The 17,113-nt window shown below is 37.3% G+C and overlaps 1 protein-coding gene across 1 annotated transcript in view; it reads right to left on the bottom strand.

The window, feature by feature from the left end:
* The window catches only part of PPP3R1 (protein phosphatase 3 regulatory subunit B, alpha), a gene marked incomplete at both ends in the record, with an annotated part of 38,700 nt that overhangs the window by 4,041 nt on the left and 17,546 nt on the right, over positions 1–17,113 (bottom strand). The window contains 2 exons of the mRNA XM_081998626.1: positions 1,701–1,877; positions 11,397–11,436. Of these exons, the coding sequence (XP_081854752.1) occupies positions 1,701–1,877; positions 11,397–11,436 (217 nt within the window). The remainder of the gene's footprint in view (positions 1–1,700; positions 1,878–11,396; positions 11,437–17,113) is intronic.

Here is a 17,113-nt window from a genome sequence, read left to right on the forward strand (position 1 = left end):
TCCTAGAGCTTTGTGTGGTAGAAGTGACAAGTGCAAAACTGCAAGCTGCAAACTACGGTATAGAGACAATACGGAGGTATAGCAATATAGGTTGAAAGGCCTACTACCATTTCAACAAGTTTTGTGCAATTAAATCAAGAAATCCTATATGATTTATTAACCAAATGCTTGACTGATAACATGATTATTTTTAACAGCATTATGCTTAAAGATCAATTTTAAAATGTTTAGGTCTTTCAGAAAAAGAATGCAAGTTTCCTCAGACCAGTAATTTTCCTTTTCATAGAACCACAAAATGGTTTGGGTTGGAAGGGACCTTCAAAGATCATCTAGTCCAACCCTCTGTCATGGGCAGGGACATCTTTCACTAGACCAGGTTGCTCAAAGCCCCGTCCAACCTGACCTTGAACACTTCCAGCAATGGGGCATCCATGACTTCTCTGGGCAACCTGTTCCAATGCCTCATCACTCACATCATAAAAATTTTCTTCCTCATGCCCAACCTAAACCTACCCTCTTTCAGTTTAAAACCTTTCCTTTGTGCTTCCCTCCAAGACAGAAATAAAGAAATTAAAGGAATCGAACTTGGCCAGACAACAATAGAATTCATTGCCGCTTAGCGGCAGCAGCATCATTTTACTATGAAAAACTGATTTTGACAACTTCCTGTTCCCACCCAACAGGAACAGCTCTTGGAAATTATATTAGTCACCACTCAATGTCACATACAATATACCACCATCTTTCCTCACTCCCTATTTTTCACCAGGGAATTTTGGACAGTTACATGCAACATCTAGTGCTTTGGCAATTGATACCACGAAAGTCTCAAACTCAACATTCCAGTTACGCTGTAGTTCTCCCTACAGAAATTTAAAGGGTTTTGTAAAGGCCAGCAGCTTTTGTGTGTTAACTTTTTCTTTAAACTGTCAGCCTGTCAATAATTTAATAACTTTTTCCAAAAAATCTCAAGAAAAACTGATTAACCTTTTCGAGTTATGAGCAATAAGAGGTAGTAAGTATTACCTTGAACATAAGCTACAGACATTATCACCTCTAAGGGTCAGTGACTGTTCTAACAAACTAGTACTGAAGATTTTTAACCTGCTGGCCCTTTTAATCATGAATCTTTAAAAGGTTTAAAATTTTTGAGTAATTACTTGAATTGTCTCCCTAAGATCATAAAAAGAATCCTGTAAAGGAAGTATCAACATAAAAATCTGGACCACTTTCACAATTTAGAAATTTAGATAACTGTTTTCAAAACACTCCAAAAGAGATCTCATAACAGCATTTGGATAAATACAACTTATGCACAGACACACAACTTATACAGACTACCCCACTTTTTTCATAGTCTCTTTAGCCTAAAAATATACTTCAGATAGCATAACAATTAAGAGTCTGAATTAGTGTACTTTAAGAGATACTTAACGAGTTCCTAAGTCAGTATGGCCTGGAAAGCTATTACAAAACAATCTGCTCTTTTAAGCATTTCATTCAGGCATTCAGGAGTGCATTACCCTAATGCGCCAGAGAAACTAGTTTTACTGGTATTCAGTTTCATTAGGAATTAGCACCTTATTTTTGATTAACAAGTTTCCTCACTCCTCCTTTCTCAGCTGAAGCAAAGTTTGAATTCCAAAGCTCGAAGAACTCTGACAAAATGCCACCACCTGTCACAACGCACTGTGCCTTACCTTTGAAGTCCACTTCTCCATTTCCGTCTGTGTCAAATATATCTATTACTCGCTGTACTAATGGGTTCTGTTGCAATTCAGGTAAAGACATGAACTCTTCCACGCTCAAAGAACCAGAATTGTCCAAATCAAGCTTCTTAAATCTCTTTCCTAGTCGTTTTATCTCATCAGCATCAACTGAAAGGAAAAAATAAAAACCACACCTATTCTCAGAAGTGCTTCAGTAAACCCCTTGCCAGTTAAATACAATGCCCATTTCTTCATTGCCTTCCTACCAGAATTTCTCCTACTTTATTACAACTATTAAACACTCTCATGGAAGATTATAAAGATAATGTCAAATTCTGAAGACAAACACAAGCTTTTTCATTTTATTTAAAATAAACCTTACCTTTTTTCCTCCCTGCATCAGCCATAATAGTCAGCCTCTTGAGTCACTGAATACCACATGCTGACACAACATCTTTAAGGATTCAGAATGCTTAGCTAGTTCGCAGTCAGACAGCTCTTACAAATATCAGGTATGAAGAAATTAAAAAAGACACTGAGTTTTCTTTGAAGGAGCCAGCATTATGTTTACACCACACTAACATAATATGTTAGATAATTATGTTAGTAAACATATTAGCAAAACTAGTGCTTCTTCAGCACATCAAAGATGAGATCTCCTGGGATATGTGCAAGTTAAGCAGGTTAGCACAGTCCCACTGTCGACCAGTCATCGCTCACCTACTCAAAACATCATCTGGATAGACCCAAGATAATTTTTTTTTTCTCCATCTCAAACAGAAAGTAAGACATACCTGTAGCCATGACCTGCATACCTCTATTTTTTTTGTCCCAGAAGTTAAAACGGATTCAGGTTCTGCAGCAGTACCACTTCATCCATCCTCTTAACATTTAAAAAGAATCTCACTTAACACATGTACCCTGCTTTCCACCTCTGATTTTGTCATGAATAGACTAAATCTCTGAATCCATAATCACTAAAAAAAAAATCTTCTACTTTCAAGCTGCTGAAAAGCTTGAAAAATTGTCCCTATAACAACCTGAAAATTCCCTATCAGCAGTTTTATTTACAAGCCCAAAGTCAGTTCAAATTGTTCACCATGTTTGGTTATGAAGGAGGAACCAAGGTTCTTGGGAAGCCCTAGAAAGTGGTGAGCATACAGCAAACATATCTTACAGAACATGAAGCTTTCAAGCTCCCCATACCAATTTCTTTCTCAACATGAACAGTCTCCTCGACATTTCTTAGCTCCTTTTAGTGCGTTTGCTCCAATAGTAAAAGAAATTGTTTCGTAACTTCTACAAGGCACATACGTGCCACCTGATCCACTTTACATCACATTAATACCATCTTAGGCTTTTGTAAAAGCGCAGCATAAAAACAAACAGCACTTAAGTCTTTCTAGTACATAAGGTCAGCCAACGTGCAGAGCTTTACGTTTGGAAATTGCAGCCTGATCCTCTATGAAAGCAGTAACAAACTTCCATTTAAATTTCTTGATATCCTTGTCTAAAAAACAGCCAGACACAAATCCAGAGTATTTCAGAATGAAAGGGAGAGAGCATGACAAAGTCCAGAAGCACGAGATCATTTTCTGTCATGACTCATTTTGCCTGAATAGTAAATTTGGACATTCTGCAGTTAGTCAGTCTTGGTAACTGCTTGCAACTAGAGGCAGAGGGCAAAAAAGAGTCAATACTCCCAGAACAATCTTCCCTTTGCTGTGCTAGCAAGTGACAGACCTGATTCTGCCTCTAGGGCTATAAAAATAAGGCTACACAACATTTGCAGCAGCTTAAAGTAGTTTCCCTCATTTCCAGTAGGCAATTTGCTATTACAACTAATCAGGCTCGCAACTGTAACGAAGCCATGTTCCTTTTGCCACCAGTTTAAGCAGAACCTAGAACATGATTGAAGGGTGTGCCCTTAACAGCACAACATTGCACCGCAGCACCAAGAGCACATTACTGTCAACATAGCTACGCAGAAACCCCTCTGGATCGTGCAAAAGGAGCCCTACCGCCATATGGTAAGCTATATGTAGAACATAATCATGAGACCAAAAGAAGACAGTGTTAGAAGAGAATGGCAAAGCACAGCTCCACTGGCAATTAGCCCAAATAGTTGCTTATGAGTTCCACCAGCACAAAATGCTGCTTCTCAGCAATATATCGAGGTATTTGTCAACTCCTGCTTCTGTCCACAGAAACTCCTTGGTTCCTATTTTCCTTAAAAATCTTAAAACTGTAAATGGAGTCAGTCAGTCTTTGAAATGGTAGGCACTATCTACCCTCAATCCTTGCCCTGCTACCAGAAAGCTATTAGACCCACTACAGTTTAATGCAAAGCCAGCACCTTGGCAAGCTGTTAATACGGGAAATCTCATTTGTACTGCAAGCTCTACTCCAGACTTGCAACTCACATAGGAAGAGTTAATATCCTAAAAAAATCCTCAAGAGCATAAGCATTTGAAAAAGCACAAAAACATTAAGCATGGCTTGTCACACTACATATGTAAACACATTTTCCAGTGTAAACTGAATGTATGAATAGACATAATTTATACCTCTATTACAGTAATATATAGAAGGACTTGTCCAGCCATGGCATCAGTCTCTCTACTCTTACTAGTCATGTTTAAAACGATGTCCTGGTCCAACCACAACTCTCCTGCTTCCTTACCTGGACTCAGAAATCACAACATCTTTCATGTAGTTGGACATTATTTTGTTAGGACAAATCCCTCACAAATGATCTATTTTTTTAAATCAGAAGTTAGCAATTGCATCTAGAACTCATGCTGGGAAACCCTGAAGTAAGTTCTGTGAGGGTTACTACTAAAACTATTTCCTACTGGAAAAAACAAGAACAATAAGAGGTATATGCATTATTTATTTCTTTAAAAAAAATGTAACTTCACTTTGAAACAAAAAGTATTGAAAGTATTATTTGTAGTGTACGTAATACATCTTCGTCCTCTTACCAGAGCAGTGAAATCTCACTTCAATATTAATAGAAAGACTAGCACTGACTAAAACAGAACCATTAAAGCCTCCTAAGCAACCTGAAATACTTCATAGTTCTGTAATTTTGCAAAATTACAATGGAGAAAAATGAAAGAAGCATTAACATAGCTGGATCTCTTCTCACTTGCCACACAAACTAATGAGTTAATGAAGTGCAAGCTTTGAAACATTTCTAATTTACATTTAAGAAAACCCTACGTACGTATCGGACTACAGCAATGAAATTTTTACAGGTGAGGATGTAATCCAACAGGTGCCTGAGCCAGGACTGAAGACCAGCAGCCATGAGGTAGCATAATTTCTCAGAACCCCAAAGTAGCGTTAAGCAAAGTCTTACTTCATTACTCCAGTCCAGTGGTTTGGCAACTAATGTCCACAGTATTTTTCCTCAAAAAACAAATACAAAGCTAAGACAAAGTGAGACCCGGAATTCTGTCAGTGTTCTGCTATGAAGTGGAGCTAATTACCACATATACAAGCCAGTCAAGCACTGCTACGTAGTTTTAAATTATTACAGCTGGCACAAAAGAGGCAAGACCAACTCTGCCACCACGCTGGCCTGCTGAAGTAGAGATAAGATCTTCCACACAAGATGTACTAAGAAAGCAAACTTCTGCCAGAAAGATATTTTATCTCAAGCTAATCTATCTCTAGCAGGACCTACCAATATTTATTAAAAAAAGAACATTCTTCTGGGACATTCAGAAACTGTTACATAGCACACAAGGTTAACAAGCGATGCTACACTGAAAGTACGTGCTCTGCCGTCATCTGCTGGGCATAAGAACCACTGTTCAGTTAACCAGCCTTGCATTTGCAATTAGCCAGATACTTAAATTTACAAACCAGCAATGCTTAAGACAAGATAAAGCACCAATTCATTTTTTTCTTTCAAATATCGTAGTCAAAGAGGTCAAGATTATAAATGATAAAAAACAAGAATCAGATGATGGGAAGGGGAAGAGGTTAGAAAGGCATGTAAGAATATTTCTCAAGAATGTTTTTTGTGTGCTGCTGAACTGTAGCAAAGCAACGATTGTCTAAATTACAAAATTTTAAAAGAATCTTCATACTTAGAAAACATTAATTACTCTTTCTCCACATACACACACCTCCAATTTCATAGCTCATACAGTCAGTTCCGGTTCAACTGCAATAAACCATCCAGGTACAGGTATTTAGCAGCAGTTTCTTCTAGGAATGGCATTACAAATTTTGTCATTCCTAACCTTGAAACATTCAAGTAAAGGGTTTGCCTGCACTAGGGAGCTGAGAGAGGTTCTACTCTTGGGGCGGGGGGATGGGTGGGGAACCAAACAAGCCAAAGAATAGTACAGAAGAAATTGGCATCTCTGCCAAAAGTTGACCAAATCTCAGTCTTGTCAAACATTTTGTTTCTGGCAATGGACACACTGTGAGGAGAAAATAATGAAAAATCAAAGTAATCATAGGAATAGGCAAAGTTCTATGGAAAAAACATCTGCAGATCAGTGTTTCTTAACTGACTGCATGAGAATTCCACATCAGAACAGTATTCATTATTTTTTTCCTTAAATGTATTACAAGCACCTCACCTACCTTTAAAATCCTTTCCACAAGCTGGAATTTAAAAAGCTTGCACACTTTAAAAGTCATATTTCAGAAACAGCTTTGTGTTCATAAAATAGCTTTAAAAACAAAATAATAATATAAAATAAAGGATGCATTACAGTATAAGCCTTACTTTAAATTTGTGTCGGTTTGGTCTATTCTTTCTTCCTTTAATTCACAGCCATCACTTCTGCCGATTCTCTCTGCCTGGGCTTAACTTACCTAAAAACCATATAGTTTTTTTGGATTTGGGTTTTGTTTGATTTGGTTTGAATTTTTAAAGGAAAACAGCGACATTTATGTATAACAGCAAGTTTCAAAAATATCCTATTAATTTTTTGGTCATACTTCCTCCACAAATGCGCATATGTAACAGTCCTCATTTGTTCTTCAACACTTAGCAGATCTACTTTCTTAAAATTTCACATAGCTATCACTGACGAACAGAGTACTGAATGAATTTCACAGAATCACTAAGGTTGGAAAGGACCTTCAAGATCATCAAGTCCAACCATTAATCCAGCGCCACCATGATCCCTAAACCATGTCCTGAAGCGCGACATCCACACGTTTTTTGAACACTTCCAGAGATGGCGACTCCACCACCTCCCTGGGCAGCCTGTTCCAATGCCTGACCACCCTCTCAGTGAAGAAATTTTTCCTAATCTCCAATCTAAACCTCCCCTGGCGCAACTTGAGGCCATTTCCTCTCGTCCTATCGCTGGTTACTTGGGAGAAGAGACCAACACCCTCGTCACCACAACCCCCTTTCAGGCAGTTGTAGAGAGCGATAAGGTCTCCCCTCAGCCTCCTCTTCTCCAGACTGAACAACCCCAGTTCCCTCAGCCGCTCCTCATAAGACTTGTGCTCCAGACCCCTCACCAGCTTTGTTGCCCTTCTCTGGACACGCTGAACAGAAGTACGTCTTTCCTCCTTCTCTGAGAGCTCCTTACAGGCAACCTAGTGCCCACATAAACATCCTGAAGCCATACTGGAAATGCAAGGCACAGGACAGTTCAGATACAGTGAAGGCATCTGAGCTGGAAGGACTGATGGTGGCAGTAGCAGACAGAATTTTACAAGACAAGCTCAGGAGACCAGGACAGAGATGAAAACACTAGGAAATCCAGTCCACAATAGTGTAAACAGGGTCATAACAACACTGAGCAAAATAAGGAGGATCAAGCTTTGTTTACATCATTTGAGGCAGAGTTTGCCTGTGACTCATCACAGCGGTCTGAGCTTCCTTGAGCTCTGGCCACAGCGAGCGTTCCTCTAACCTCAAACTTAAGTTAGCCTTTTTTGTGCTTTGCTCACCAGCTGACATGAGGCTCTAGGCTTCCTACGCTCTTCAGCAGAATCGGAAAGTATCCCATCAGCTTGGCACCGATGCCTGAGTTTACAAACTTACTAACTGGCTGGAAATAATACCTCTTAAATATTTTTCTAACAGGCTTTGCTGGTAGCCCTGTAGAAACATCAAATTATTCACCGTTTTAAAGCACACAGAATTATTTATACTTACTTCATAATCCATTTTGAACTTCATTCACCTTGTAGCTAACACAACGAGGTGGGGGGTTTTAAGCAGTTCCAGTATTAAGGATTTTTTGTTAAAGAATTATCAGTATTTTCAAGATTCCTCTTCCATTCAAGTATTAAAATTCTAGAGCCAACCTGCTTCATATCTTGAATTCATTTGCATACATCCAAAAATGTGATGACTCGGGTTAAAATGCGAGGACTCCATGCTTCCAAGAAAGCACATGCAAATGCTCTAACTCCCATTTTAGTACAGGAGCTTTATCTCCCAGCTGGACACTCTAGTATGTTGATCCATACTACTGAATACCCCACTCCTTTCCCCTAACGCAACAGCAGGGGATGATCCATTATGCTTTAAAGTAAGTGTGTGTTTATTTCAAGCTGTTATTCACATAACTGATGCTCAGATAGTATTGTAAAAAGCATTCAAGTGGCAGCTCAAAAAGCTTCATTAAAAGCAAATTTCTGGAGACCAGTGTGCTCTACACAGAGAAAAGTATTTTCTGAAAAAATTAAGTATTTTTTTTCTAGTCATGTAAAGGTACATGATTATCTTCCTTTTAACGTGATAGTCAAAAAGTAAAGAATGCCTTAAAAATACAGATCTCTGAAATCCACTGCATTCAGTGATAATTTAACAGGATAATTGCTTACGTATTCAGAAACACCACACATCCATTGCTGCAGAGCACACAATACGCAGGCATCTGCAAAGTGTACAACCCTTAGAAAACCTGTACATCTCTCAGCAAAGAGGTGCTGAGCACTTCTGAAATCTAAACGTTTACCTAAATGTTTAAACCCGTATTTAAAAGGTTGGCTGTTCAGATACTCTTAAGACACTGGCTCAAAGCTATAACTTACAAAAACCAGACCAGAGTGGGGTCAGAGAGCCTAGATCCCACATGTTTTTCAAATACAAGATCATTATAAACAAGAATATTGCTAAGGTATTAGAAAAAAAGATTTTTGTAAAGAAAGCATTCTGAAATTTATTTTAAATGTTTCCAGGTTAAAAAAAAAAATTTTCCCCATCAGAGTAGATTGCAGAGATCTCAAAATAAAACAGACCTTCAGCAAAAGCTCTCACCTCTATCTACAGTCTTGTCTGATTCACGAATATAATGTTTCAGAGTAGCAACCAAGACAGCCATTTCAGTCTTGGAGATCAGATTTCAAAAAGATGACGCCCTTGAGAACACATTCAACCACTTGTCTTGTATATGTTTACACGCAGCTGGCCTAATCCTTCGCATGACTTCAGATGTGTCAATTACAATTCCCTAAGTTAGGAAAGAGATACTAGTCTCATCCTAAAACCAAAGCATACTCTAAATATTGTTTATTAGTGTTAATTCTTTTCTGCTATAAAATACTATACTGCAAAATATTGTTTACTATACTATAAAATAGTTTTCTTCAGCTTTTTGCTCTGATAAAATTTTCTCATGGATAATTTGACATAACTTGGCTGACATCAAATTTTCACCATGTAAAACAGCACTAGATTTTCAGTAATTTCTCAGACACAGCACAGCTGAGAAACAAAACAATACCGTTTTAAGGAATCCAACAGCACTAGTTCACCCACTGAAAAAAAAAGTTCCAAAATCAAGGGTAAAAAGAACGTTCTTGTCTGTTTAACGGTGTGTATCCTCTGCATAGTACCCTAAATTTGCTTCCTGTAACTGCCAATTTTAAAACAAAATTAGCTTCAAAAACATTGTCTGGTCTTGCCCTGAAAAGCTTTTATCCTGTCAGTAACAACTACCTGGAAGCAGCATGAAGAACATCTGAAGAACGAGGTGAATACCTACTTAATGAACTTACTCACAGACATGCTACTGTACACATCTGTGCCCCCAAAACCCCTGCTCTTCCACGACATTCAGAACCTTTAAGCACCGTGCAATCATTCCAGCAATTAGGCACAATCAAGCAAAGGGATATCTCTGATAACTACGTCTACCCTAGCATATATAATTAGTTGCCCAGAGAAGCAGGTGACTTCCTCTGTACTGCAAGAAGAGCCATCAAAGTAGAAAAAGCTTTAATCATGCAAAATCTCAGATTTACATGATGATATCCTCAACATACAGTTTAACCACAGAATAACATGCAGAAATCTTCTCTTTCTCTGCAATAAAAGGGGGCAAGCAAGCTCAGTAATAAACATTTAGGTTGGCAGTTGCTACCAATGAATATATCTTGTCCTAAAATCCGAAGCTAAGGATGGCAATACACTGCTTACAACTCTGGCAGAAACACATCTAGTTAAAAAAAAAACCCCAACTCTTCCAAAGACAGTTTATCTCTAAGGAAAACCTGACCAATGGAGGAGTAAGATTGATATACATGATTCAGGAAAAGACTACTAAAGTTTTCATCAAATATGAAGCTTCTACCCACACATCCATATTCAACAAAACATCCACTGACAGCATAACAGAGCAATGTAGTGCTGTGGATAAGGTTCTCAAGTGTTTACAAACTGATGCCTCAAATTGTAATTCATGTGGACAAGTGTATTAGGCAGAGCAGACTTGACAATTACTAGCTAAAGCTTCATTTCTCTGAAAAACATATTTAGAAAAAGATTCCTCCACAATTATTTAGTTTATATTACCATTCCACTTACGAGAGCTGGAGTTCAGTTACAACCAGCATGGTGAAAGCAAGTTAGAAAACAGTCCCTGCCTTGAAGAATTTATTATACTGTTTAAAAACAAGATCTGATTCACTGAAGATGAGGAATTTTATCAAGCAGTCCATACATACACACACAGGTCTACACGTGATTTAGTGCTGAAGAAAAACATTAAAGGAAAAAAACAGTTTAAAAACAAGCATGCTTAGCATAATACCATGGGGACACTTCACAAGACAACCCTTTCTTTGGTCAGCTTTAGGGAAGAAATACTTTGTTATTTTTACAGGGTAGCCTAACCCCATGAGGTGGAAATACAAATTTTATGCTCACGTGGCCAAAAGCAAATAACACCAAGCAGCTTCTCACCTAAATGCCTGGCTGCAAGTATACACGAGGAAAAAAAAAAGTGCTCTTTTAGCCTCAACCTCTCTTTTCCTCTGAGAGTGCAAACGTAGCTTAGGCAATATACTTCACTCCTAACATCACACATACTGCACCAAAAGCTGTTCCACACCTCTGAGGAGCTGGCACTGGGACTGATGGAGAAGCCCAACCAGGTGAACTACCAGTTATAATGCTTCAGTGTACAGACATCAAACCTATCATAAGTTTGTTTCGTATTCTAATAGAAAAATTGAAAAAATCTCTGTAAGGTGTTTTTTTTTTTTAAAGATGGACTCATGTTTGATTTTACAACCTAACAGCAAAAGCTCTATTTTTTCCAAAGGTAATCTTTCACCGTTTTAATTTTACTCTTTTGATTTGTATATGAACAGTGTAATTTTTCAAGCAGTAAATTCATACATGAAAGCTGTACATATTGATCTCCAAATAAGATTAACCTCTCTATAATGTAGCAATTATAAAAAACTTACAGTGTGAGCACATTTCCAAAGGGTAGCTTGCCTCATTTCCCTGAAACACAAAAAAAGGAACAAAGTTGTAATTATTCTCAAGTTAGCATAGAGGAATTATTTTAAGTTTCAGCACTGTAAAGATCTCGGGCAATACAAGTTACATGGTTATTTAAAAGTGTGTATATATATCTACTTATTTTTTTTAAACCCAACAGCCACAGACAGTGTTTTATTTGGATAGGTCTGTTACCAAAACATACAAAGAAATATAAAACCATTGTGAGGTCTCCTCTGATGAGAATTCCCACAAAAATATCAGCAGTCCATACAGTAAGTACTTCAATCCCATATTCCAAACTCCAAAACTCAAACTCACTGCTTGTATATTGTGCAAACACTACTTGTCCAGTTAAAATAATATTTAATTTCAAGACTTGACAATCTGCTTTAGCATTTTATTACACTGAAACAGACAAGTCCTTATGAATTACCATCACAGACCTTACTCAATTAGCATAAGAAAGTCACAGCGTATTTTCTCCCCAGAGCCACCTGCCCACTCCCCCCAAAAAGGATTCACACAGGAAGAGTGATGCAAAAAAGTGGTTTATATGACCAGAAGTTCAGATGTAACAGCTTTACATTTATATGTTCTATGTTAATGTGTTCCTGTTTTGTAGCTGAAAGCAAAGTTAAACTAAGATTTTAAATCCTTGCTGCACTACAACACAGTCATAGCAAGAAAAATTAAAACTTTGCGGGTACAGTCACTTTGAATTTGTACATACTGAGATCTGCAACTACTGCAACATGAACACCAAAAGACACTAAAATTAAATGTTGGTATTTTTTTCCCCCAAATGCCTCACTTTGAGCCAGAGAAGATCACAATACACCCATGCTTAGTATTTTTTTTTAATCAGTCAAAGGAGTGACCAGATAACTGAAGGGATTCATAACCAAACATCTTCAAAAAAATTATTTTTAAGGGAGTGTTTTATACAAGAAAACAAAACATACTTAAGATGAGCCTAAGACACATTCTATTCAGCAGTGATTCTCTTACTGTGTTGAGCTTAACGGATTCCACAGCTGAGCACTCGCACAGAAAGACTCCCCAAAATTATACAAAATTCGCGAGAAATACACAGATTATTTGACAGAAGGGGAAAAAAGAATTACATTTGGTCTGGAAGCGTGTGACTGCATTTGCTAATAAGGACAGAAAAACGCAGAACAAACACCTCATGAATCTCAACATGTCTGAGAGAAGATGGCGGGGGCGGGGAGGTGTTTGTACCTCCAGAACACGTTCATTTTGCTTATCCCCCACAATTCACAAGTTCTCTTGCTTCATTTCAAAAGTTACTATGTTTGCTTTGTAAGTAGAGCAGTGAAAGATACAGCCTTAACTTCTTCCCCAATATCTACTTACAGCAAGACAAAAGTAGCAGAACAGAAATATAGACGAGGACCACCAGGTCCCTAAAACCTCAAAAGCACAGCTGAGATACTCTACAAGCGAAACTTATTCCATTGTGGCAAGAAAGCCAGGAGAACAGTGTACATAGAAAGTCTTGGATGGAACCCCATCAAAGTCTTAGAAAAAAAAAAGTGAAGACCAAAACAGGTAGTAAAAGCCTAGTGTATGTCTATGAATATAAAAGGGTAGGTGATTTAAAATGGAGGAAAGCAGAATTTTGAAACAAGAAGAAACAGGAACCAGGGGATCCAGCTAGGCTGCTCAAGACACGAGGTCGTGAAGAGGCAAGAAAAACACCAGACTGGAAGGCTGCAAATTAAAGGAGAAAGTTGAATTAAAACCAGTGCACTTATGCACATGCACACACAAATATACAATCAGAACTACATTAGAAAACTGTTCTGGGCACTTAAATCCTTGTTTAGGTGTTGGGAAAAAGTTAATGTCTAGTACAGGCTACTGAAATGAATCTGCCTAAAGCAGCATAAAATACTTCTGAAAATTGAGCAGGAAAAATTAAAAATGGGAACAACTTTTTTCAGTTCATGAACTGGAGAAGTGTAATGTTTATAAGGAGTCTTACTGTGCATCTAAACGCACATGCTAAGCCATAATCAAGTTATCTACATGAAGTAGCCTAAAAAGATATTTGGAGAGCAGAGAAAAAAGCAAATAAACTTCAGCTTGGTTTTTCTGTGAAACAAGTTACTGCTAAAAAGAAGTGTTAAGCATACTTACCTATCCAGGACTGGAACTTCACTATCTACAAAAAAATTAGAAAAACCTAGTAAGTAACAATGTAAAAATTACATGATTATTCAATATTTGCTACATAGTATTTAAATAAGGTATTTCAAAAAGTAGTTACCTGCTACTGATGTGCAGAGTGTTCATCTTCACAGGAGAATCCAGAAGTCTACTAAGTTTCAAAAAGATCTTAAATTTTCTTTTTGTACAAAGACATTTTCATGCTACTCATGCCAAGATTCCTATTTGCACAGCTGTGACCAAGCACAAAAGTGTTCCTCTATACCAAAGTCTTGGTCCTTAGAAACAAAGATTAATGATTTGGTCCTGGGGGCAGGCATTTTTCATCGTATTCTCAACAGCAGTACAAAAAGGTTACTTATTTGTCCCCACATGCAATCAGTATGTGTACACCCTGTATGAGATACAATATAAGCCCTGAAACCCAAGTGCTAAGTTGAATATTTTCTTGCTGTTTAAGAATATGTAGGTAGAGAGTAAACGGAAGGTCTAGAGCTACATATACATTGATGTGTTGCGGGAAAAAAGCAGGGATGGAAGCACAGCTATGAGACTTCATGAAGTATCAAATGAGCCTTTTAAGAAAAGGAAAAAAAAAATCATGTACACGTTTTCATCTGTACAGTTTTAATGCAAAGAATTACCAAAGTTTAACACAGGGATTCTAAAGAATGCTGGAAAATATTACTTTGTGATTGAATGTATTAACAGAAAATTTGACAGTTACTGCAAAAGATAATTATAAACCTTACTCAGCAGAATAACCCTACATTGACATATTTTTTTATTTTATAGTTTCAAGATGATACTCATTTAAAAAGACAAGTCACTCTAAAATCTCCAAATAGCATGTCATTTCATCTCTGATGCAGACAAGTTGATTTGTACAAGTAAATCAAGGTTCCAATAAAACTCTTAAGATTGCCAAGTTAAAAAACTCATTATAATACCAGTATTTCCTGCCAGATATATATTTAACACACCTCACATGAAGTGAGAGTATCCCCTCATAATACATCGTATTAGCACATTTAGAAATGAGTGACACACGGTTTGTTGAAGAAATGCAGCTTGTACAGCATCAACACTCCACAACAGATGTACTTGACACCTATGCCTAGTATAAATCACGCTTTTCTCAGCTGCATCTGGGTATCACTACAGTATTGCCAGAATTCAACTCTTTTCTCTCAAGTTACACAATTAGAACATGCGGCTGGAATGCTACGGATATTTTGAATAGCCTTATCTTTTAGAACAGTCTTGAAATTTTCTTGAATGCTGTTAGATCCCTCTAAGTTAACTCCTGGTTAAACAGCAGCAAAATCATGACTTGAAGACAGAAATAATTTTAGATCAAGGAACAGTCCAGAGTCTAGTAACAGAACACTGACCAAATTCTGAATACTGCAGAAATATCAGTTCTCTAGAGACAAGTAAAAACATGTCACTAAAGTATTTCAAAAGTTCATATCACATGTAGTTTGTTCCTTTAAGAATAAAAATGTTCTTTGTAACTTTACTATCTGCTAATTATTCTCCTTTTCTCCTTTCACCAGCTGTGCCTTTTTACTGATTAAGGATAAACTACTAGTGGACTTTAATCTCTGTTTCTTCTGTAGATTATCCATAAAAATGTGTTTCTTGATTTCTCTTTCTTCAGCAGTTACTTCAAATACTAATCGCTCTCCCTTCTTAAGATCAGTTTTGTAGGTGCACCTCCAATGTAAGATAGTTAAGGGCGATTATCTTGACAAGTTTCCTGTTGGTGAAAGACATGAAGAACTGTGGATAGAAAATAAAAAAAGGAAATTTCCAATTAGCAAAATTAGCATTTTTATATAAATATATATAAATATAAATTACTAGATGAAGTTGTTTATACAAAACAGCTTGTACACAGTAAGACTGCAAAACAGTTCCTCAGCATACATTAGCAGAATACACTTTCTAGATCTGTTTGATAGTATGTTACTTTTCTGCACGATGTACATCTTGTAAATAGTTCAGAGACTTAAACTACAGTGTCAGCCTTCAATTAGTTTTCTGCTTTTATATAAGCAGAAAATATGTTTAAATGCCAGCAAGCCAAAAGGTGGTGTGCGAAGGACTACAAATACTAATGAACTTCTGGAACAGTTTAAAAGTTATATTGTTTCAAAGTTTTTTATTTGTTTGCATAGCCAGACAATGAATTAATTCAACAAGTGGAAAGTGGTCTCCTAAGTTCTATTTAATACATGTATAGGAGTAGCTGTCCAAGATTTACTATGATTTCTGCAGCAACATAGAAAGAAGCGTAGTAGGCTCATCCTTGTTGTAAGTGGTCTTCAATGTGCCAAATGCCTCGACACTGCAGACAGCTGTTACCCCTGTGCACCAAAGCTTCCCACAGAAAACGAACATTACTAATGTTTCTGCATTTGTGTTTTTGATGCATGGGCACCTCAGGGGGGTTTGTCAACAGACTGTATGTTGTGCTTCCTACATTTGCTCCGGCACCTTCTACATTGTTAATTATCTTTATTACAACAAGAAAGAAACTACAGTGTGCAAGTGAAACAGTTAACCAAGCCATGTCAGCTGGGGGTCATAATTAGGCATTATCAAGATCATCAACTTCAAGTTACACAAAAAGCTGTTTTCTGCCAGCCACTACTACAACTAGAAAAGAATGGGAGTGTTAAGAAGAAAGATGGCAGAGGCTGGCAGTCAGCATTTAAAAAGGCCCTACTCAAAAGACCCTTCTTCCACAAACCCACAAAATGTTTCTCTACCTTTTCTCATTCTTCTCCATACCATACCAAAATTAACGATTAATGAAAATTACCTGTTGCAGAGAATTCTTCCTTGTCCTCCAAGTTCATTTTCCATGCATTGCCATTTTCATAATGCTTCAACAATGAAGAACCGCCAACTTGGTGAACAGAAGTTTGTTTTGGTTTGTGTGGGAGGTTTTTTTGGTTGTTTGGGTTTTTTTGTTGTGGGATTTTTTTTTTTAATGACCCTTGTTTAGTAAGTTACTAGAGCTTTGGCTGTCATAGGTTGGCACCGTATTCTTCGTCAATCACCAGGCAAGGTAGCAAATTAAAAAGGATGGTACTTGTTATCGAGGCTGCAAAAACTTTTGCACGAATAGAACATGCCACACAGACACATCCACAGTGGTTTAAATATTTGTTAAAAATGAATTTCAGATAAAATCCAGAGGCTTTACGCTACTTCAATATTTGAATTTCTGAATTAACCATTTGTCAGAAAAATACGCAAGATCTCACCTAGTGCAATTTGTACATTTCATATGGAACTTACTGGAGCAACTAAAGCCTAAAAGAATTTTACCAGAGCACAGATGACATGGACAAAGTTTCTGTACACACCACAACAAATACGGCTTAAAACAAGACAAACAGGAATAGTGTTTGACTGGGGAAAAAAAGCAGCAAGAAAAACACCTGCATTACCCCATTCAGAAACAGTCTAA

Source organism: Phaethon aethereus, assembly GCF_964289735.1.
Source record: "Phaethon aethereus genome assembly, chromosome: 3".
NCBI lineage: Eukaryota > Metazoa > Chordata > Aves > Phaethontiformes > Phaethontidae > Phaethon > Phaethon aethereus.